General features: G+C 39.8%; 1 protein-coding gene across 1 annotated transcript; it reads left to right on the top strand.

Annotated features, from left to right (window-relative positions):
* The first annotated feature begins 1,337 nt into the window (after nucleotides 1-1,337).
* LOC148861773 (putative serine/threonine-protein kinase PBL7) lies at nucleotides 1,338-6,657 on the top strand. Its single transcript, XM_088983157.1, has 6 exons — nucleotides 1,338-3,243; nucleotides 3,400-3,644; nucleotides 4,068-4,456; nucleotides 5,158-5,290; nucleotides 5,998-6,087; nucleotides 6,169-6,657. Exons 1-6 carry the CDS (start codon nucleotides 2,928-2,930, stop codon nucleotides 6,322-6,324), a joined length of 1,329 nt encoding a protein of 442 aa, XP_088839283.1. The 5' UTR covers nucleotides 1,338-2,927; the 3' UTR covers nucleotides 6,325-6,657.
* Nucleotides 6,658-6,927: the final 270 nt, after the last annotated feature.

The raw sequence follows: 6,927 nt of genomic DNA, 5'->3' as shown, positions 1-6,927 counted from the left end.
CCGCTGAAACTTGCCGATTCCCGTGAGTTAAAGCGAAAAGGCACTTCTACAGCAATTAATGGAACTTACACCATTAAAACTGATGAGGTTTTGATTTTCTGGTACTATACCCAGAAGAGCAATTCAATTTTTAATATAAACTGCAGTCCACTGTGATGAAAAGGTTCCAATTAAAACTATTATTTTAACTATATAGGGGGATCTACTCCGTCAACTCTCTAGGGAAATAAAAAAGGAAAAGATCCAGAAAGTGATTTTTAACTTTTCACGGGGCTTCTACTGCATTCTGGTTCTGGGGTATTGTCTTAAGAGCAGATGCTTTTTAACAGAACAAGGGCACGCTGGCTTGCTGAGAGATGTCCAGATTCACCTTTTTTTTTTTTTTGCCCAAGCAGGTGTGAAGATCCACTTGAATAGATTTGAAATTATTTAGGGACCACGCTTTGTTTAAATTCATATGCATTCTTCTCATCAGTTGTGTACCAAACGTAATGTCGCGGCCACTTGAGCTGTTAGAGCAGATGGAACATCTCTTTCTTAGCAGTGGAGATAGGTTGACTCGTTTCTGTGTGTTTGTGTGTGAAAGAGAGACTTAGTGAAATGTCTATTTGGATTGTCAATCCGTTGTCATTTTCAATTTATTGCAAGCGAATCCTTTCTAATTGTTTGTTTTAGTAAAAAAGTTATTGACTTATTGTTGCATTATGCTCGATTGCGACCTAAAAGGAACTGAGGAGAGGTATTTTCCATGGAATCCGAAGTTTCCAGGTTTTTAGGCTTCGTTTGTTTTTCAGTTAGTCATTTACCTGAGTATTTCCTTAGACAAATGTTTCCTGAGAAATACTTGTCCTAATAAATGCATTTATTAGTGTTCTCTTATTTCCTTAAAGTTATATAGTGACCATATTCATTATCAATTTTTTGCATGGATAAGGAAGTTGTTTATCCAAATTTCAGGGTATTATTATCCAAATAAATAAGTTATTTGAGCAATGTTTTAAAAAACGACTCGGAAACGGAATCATTCTGGCCACCGGTTTTTGGGTTGATGGTCTGACCGTTTGGTTCAAACAAATGATCCGTTCTGATAAATTAATTAAAAAATAAAAAATAAAAAATGGTTAAAACCATTAAACAGATTGACGGGTCAACAGGCTGTTGATTTTTTCAATGATTTTTTTCCAAAAATTGGGTTTGGGGTAAAATGGAACCAATTGGCTGAAAATGAAGCACACAATCTTCAGCAGGCCTAGGGGTCCCTGGGGCCAGTCTGACCGGATCCAGTCCCAACAAACAATTATAGAGGAAGAGTTAGAAGGAACATAAACAAATAAATGCAACTGAAAACACATAATAAATGAACTACTGCTTTCGCATTTACAATGAACAGAGGTACAGAATTAAAAACATAAGAAACATTAATTATATTCCAGGAATTGTAGATGAGATGAACACTTAGCACGGTTATTGGGTATTCCAATTCCCAACTTTGCAGCTAAACTTTCACCAGTTTTGTCTCGTTTTGAAGCAAAAAATAAGATAAAATTTAGGCCCCGTTTAATTGCCAGTATTTAGTGGGGGTAAGTTATGATTCTCTGTTCATTTGCTGTTAATATATTGTGAAAGGTTTCACAGTAAGTAAAAATGTTAGAGAGTATTTCCCAGAGGGTATATAAATAATTCACCCGCACGTCAATAGCACTCTAATTTTATCTGAGAAACACTTGTTGGATAAATTCACTTACCCAGATAAAAACGAACAGGACCTTGAGAGTTAGATACACTTACCTGTGATCCGAGTCATCCGACGTGGTTGAATCGGAACAGTTGGCCCAGCAGTTCCTGTTGGCTTAAATATTGCATGGACATATTTACCAAATTTTGGGTTGGAGCGTGCACTGACATCCAATTGGGCCCAAAATTTAAAGGAGGTCTATTCAGAGAACAAGCTTCGAAATGAGCGGTTCTGATGTGTCACATGGCCACGAATTTGACCCAACATCATGAGCCGATCTTTGTCTAAACTCTCATTCTGGTAAATGACAAATTCGTTCTAGTTCAGTGGTAAGTGTCGACTGTCGAATCGAGCATTGGGATCAACGTGCCACGTCTTCTAGTCTCCTGCTACTGTACGTCGTTTTAGCTTGCTTAGAAGTTAGATTTTAGAATGCTGGGGACCGGCTCAACCTACCTAACTGATCTGATGGGCTGACCGGCTGGTCGCCCTCAGGAGTCAGAACCACTGCAAAAGTGGGAAAGCTGGATTGAGTCAAATGGTCCATTTCTGTGTTCCTACTGATCATCGACTCCATTACCAACTGAAATGTTTGATTTCAATGAAAGGGAGGAAAACGGATGTTTTTTACCCACATTGATTACCAGTTAATTGCTGGTTTTCTTTCAAATTCAAAATATGAGATGGGTGCAAAAGCTTCTCTTCTGAGTTCTGATAAGAAGACAAAGACAACACCCATAAATAAATAAATCGGAGAAGTACGGATAGACACTATGCAGAATTCTGAATTCCAGTCCCCCTACTACTAGCCCTCTCCCCCTATAAATCACATCTTGGTCATGAATTTGGTATCAATTCACGGTCAATGATGCATTTCCCCTGTACTTTGGGGCTATAAAATTTTGATCTGGGCTGATTGGTCATTCTCTATAAATACAAATTACAAAAGGTATTCTGGAGAAGAGTTAAGTACAGAAGGCCTAGAGAGAGAGAGCGCATGTGAAACAAGTAAGGACTCGTGGCGATGAAGGCAAATTGACCTCCCGGGAAGAAAACATTACCTCCACAACGAGGACATATGTTCACATTCAGCCTCTTTAAGTTGATGCAGACATAATCTTTCTTTTTCCTCCTTCAGTTGCTTCTCTCTACAATTTCCATTGTTTCTTCTCCTCTTCATACTTGAGAGCTCATGGATTTTCTCCCCGAAGACGCTCCCTCAGGACCACCCAGTCTTACTGCACGTCGCTATGCCCACCATCACCATATCTCGGACACTCAAGCCCAAGAAGACAACCATGGAGTTCCCTCTCGGGACTCCATTCTCATGATCATCGTACCCATCATCTCAATCCTTCTGGTTTTCGCACTATGTCTGCTTATAATACTTCTCCGCAGACTCAAATCCAGGAAAACCAATGTCACCGGCAAAATCAGCAACAACAACAGCGATGGACTTTGCAGGTTCAATGTTCACAATTCCAGGAGTACTTTCAATTCCAGCCCAGGTAACTAATACTACCCAGTTCAAGCTTTACATGCTTCTGGGTTTCTCAATTGCACCCCTCTGCACTCTCCAAGCAAAGGAAAAATGGGTTCCAAATTTATATTCTCTGGGCATTATGGATTCTTGTTTCATTTGGGTGTATTTGATGTTAAAGCAGATATGAAGAGTCGTTGCTTTTATGGAGGGAATTCAAGCCGTCTGCCTTTAACTAAATTTAAAGGAGTTCAAGTCTTCACCTACAGAGAGCTTGAACTGGCCACAGGTGGATTTAGCGAGGCAAATGTGATTGGCAAAGGAGGGCATGGGGTGGTTTACAGAGGGACATTGAGTGATGGGACTGTAGCAGCAATCAAATTGGTGCACAGAGAAGGAAGACAAGGGGAGCGTGAGTTCAGGATTGAGGTGTGTGTGAGTGAGTTCATTTCTTACTTTTGTTTTATGTGCTCTTTTATTTATTCCATTCTTGCTTTTGTTCTCTTTCACACTGAACATGAGCCTATGCTTATATTCTAATCTAAAGAAAGTAGAAAATCAATTAATAATACTGGAAAGTAGAGCTTAGAAAATAAATCTCTCCTTGTCTTTGCTATACATCTAGCCATCTAGGTACGTAAACCAGACTTCTTTTCTGGTAAATGACCAAACTTCAAAATTCAAATGTATTCTCTCTGCTCTCTGCTCTCTCTCTCTCTCTCTCTCTCTCTCTCTCTCTCTCTCTCTCTCTCTCTCTCTCTAATTTTCTCTCAGATATTACCTGTCTATAAGAGCTTCTATAACTTGCAAATGGGGAATAAAAAAATGGGTTTCGAATGGATTAATGTGCAGGTGGACTTATTGAGCCGGCTGCATTCGCCCTACTTGGTGCAGCTACTAGGCTACTGTGCTGACCAACAGCATCGGCTTCTCATATTCGAATACATGCCCAACGGCGGTCTCCATCACCACATCCACCGCATAAACAAGCAAGATCAGCTGTTGGACTGGGCTACCAGGCTAAGGATTGCGCTTGAATGCGCCAGAGCTCTCGAGTTCCTCCATGAGCGTGCAATCCCAACTGTCATCCACCGGAATTTCAGGTCCAGCAACATTCTACTCGACCATAACTTCAGGGCCAAGGTTTCAGATTTTGGGTCGGCCAGGATAGGTTCCGACAGGACCAATGGTCAGATTACGACAGGCGAGCTAGGGACAACAGGCTTCTTCTTCCCGCCTGAGTGAGTCTTCTACTACTACGCAAATGCAATCAACCATGACTAAATTGGACCTTTCAATTTTCAAATGTGGCCTAGCTAGACAACTTAGAAGGACCTTTCAAATGCTGAGCTGAGCAGCCTGAGCCCATTAGCAGCAGTTTTCATTTTGTAGGTATCCCACCCGACACTCTAGTCCTTGCTGAGTTCATTAATTAGTTGCCTACCTCCAACTAGCTAGCTAGCAGCCATTAGTTCTATATTGTCTGGGTCCTTTACATAATTAGTACATTTGACACTGGACATCGATTACCTTTTTTTGGAGTTGATCTCTACCCAGAAGTCTTAGGCAAGCAGGGGACCATCTTGAGCTGCCCAACTCAAAGCTACTTCAATATGACAAAAAATGGGCGTCAAAGAAAATGACTTGAGATTTGATTGCAAGGTTTCATGATAAGAATAGCATGGCAGATAGTCATTTTCCAACTCCAGGGGAATGGTGGTAATTTTGCCTGTAAAATTAGGAAAGGAAGAAGCAAAGAAGGAAGCATAACTAGGATCAAACTGCTGTTAACTTGTTGATGTTTTAATTTTTCCACCCTTTTCTCCTTTATTACTCAGCTTCTTGGACGTCCCACTCTCTCACTGCTAAATGAAGTCTATTAAGAATTACTCAACTAGAACTTGGTCATCTAATTGTCAGTTCTTTTGTCTTGTTAATGCAGGTATGCTTCAACTGGTAAGCTAACTGCAAAATCAGATGTCTTTAATTACGGGATGGTTCTTCTAGAGCTTCTAACAGGCCGTATACCTGTCGATACAAATCGCCCTCCTGGAGAACAGTTCCTTGTCACATGGGTTAGTTGTTAAACAACTCTAATCCTTTTTTTTCCAATATATCGAAGTTCCCCATCTGTGTTTTATTAATATAAAGGTACTTGAATTACAAAAGCTATAACAATCATGTCATCCCATTCAACGGTTCACAATACTTTTTAGCTTGACATTGAATCAACATTTAGGGTCCGTTTGGTTTGCAGTTAGAATCAGAATTGGAATCAGAATCAAAATCCTTGAATTGGAATGGTCTATTCCCATAGCCTGTTTGGTTTATACAGCAACCGGAATCAATGCTATTCCACCAAGAATGGGAAGGAGATTCCGATTCCACCCAACCAAATAGTTGGAGAATGGCCCATTCCAAAAGCCCTATTCCTGCAAATCAAAGGGGCTCTTATATCTCCTTCCTATGATCTCTCATCCATTATCCATTACAGTGTAATTTCCAAATATTCTTTTTCCCTTGCTTGAAACTCACATCATCACGTTTAGTATTTATTTAGCAGTATGAGTGGTCCAGTTTAATTATCTTTCAAAATATCTACTTCTTCCACCTTAGTACAAAATTTTAACTTAAAATTCTAGTATATCCTCTAGTTTCCATCAATAGTCTTGCTTTGGCCTTCAGAAACTGTTATTATTGTAGTTGCTTCAATTGCCTTCCTTCTTCTGGGTTTATAAGCCAATCCTTGAAGTGGTGCTCATATATATTCTTTCCACATCAGGCTCTTCCAAGGTTGACCAACAGAGAGAAAGTTGTGCAAATGGTTGATCCAACTCTAAAAGGCCAGTATTCGAAGAAGGAGCTGATTCAGGTTAGTTTTCCACTTTCACATCATTTCTTGTGCCAAAATTGCAACTAACCATGGTTTGTTCCTAACAAATTGGTATTGTAGGTAGCTGCTATTGCTGCTGTTTGTGTGCAACCAGAAGCCGATTACCGACCCCTCATGACTGATGTTGTGCAGTCCTTAATCCCTTTAGTTAAAAGTCTCCCACCTACTTATACCTCTACCTCTTCAAGATTCCAAGCAGTAAGTCCCAGGTCTTGATTCATCATGGAAGCTGCAGCTTCGGATGTTGTCTTCATCATCCATGGAGTTCTTTCTAGACCAGAAAAGATCTTCAGAGATATAAGGAAACAAAGCTTGAAGCCTTAGAAGACAAAAGAAAAGCTAGTACGGACAATCTAAATCTGAAGGCTTCTCAGCAAGATGGTCTTGTTACATAAGTGCTGGCAACTCATTGAGTGATCATTGCAAGATAGTCTTGTTCATTTTAGGTATATCGTAAAAGTGTAATAAATGACTTATCTGCTTGCATCTGTGGATGGGATTTTGGTTTGTTATATTGAACATGTGGTTATGACGAATGCATTATGTTTATATGGTTATGCATAATTCACATCTAACAGAAAGCAGAGAACTAAATAAATTTCCTAATTCATGAATTCATACTTAAGCCTAAATAGATACCACTGAAGATTTTGGATGGAAGCTTGGGTAGTAATGTGGGTGGAAATGGCACTGGAGGACTTGTAGCTCCAAAGAGCTCAAAACCATGAGGTTCTTTGAGTATAGGATCATTGGAAGGTTTTAAAGAGTGTAGTAGTCAACAGGGCATTTTTCCATGTCATGGATGGAATTTGAAAGAAC

Source organism: Nelumbo lutea, chromosome 4 (genome assembly GCF_056320005.1).
Source record: "Nelumbo lutea isolate HS-2025 chromosome 4, American lotus-T2T, whole genome shotgun sequence".
NCBI classification, from domain to species: Eukaryota; Viridiplantae; Streptophyta; class Magnoliopsida; order Proteales; family Nelumbonaceae; genus Nelumbo; species Nelumbo lutea.
The sequence above is the reverse complement of the archived record's forward strand: the minus strand, read 5'-3'. Positions and strand labels throughout refer to the sequence as shown.

Excerpts from the sequence above, each read along its gene's own strand:
- LOC148861773 (XM_088983157.1), top strand. The coding sequence starts at position 2,928 with ATGGATTTTCTCCCCGAAGACGCTCCCTCAGGACCACCCAGTCTTACT. Across the intron at positions 3,645-4,067 it reads AGCGTGAGTTCAGGATTGAG|GTGGACTTATTGAGCCGGCT; the intron begins GTGTGTGTGAGT and ends ATTAATGTGCAG. Across the intron at positions 4,457-5,157 it reads GGCTTCTTCTTCCCGCCTGA|GTATGCTTCAACTGGTAAGC; the intron begins GTGAGTCTTCTA and ends TTGTTAATGCAG.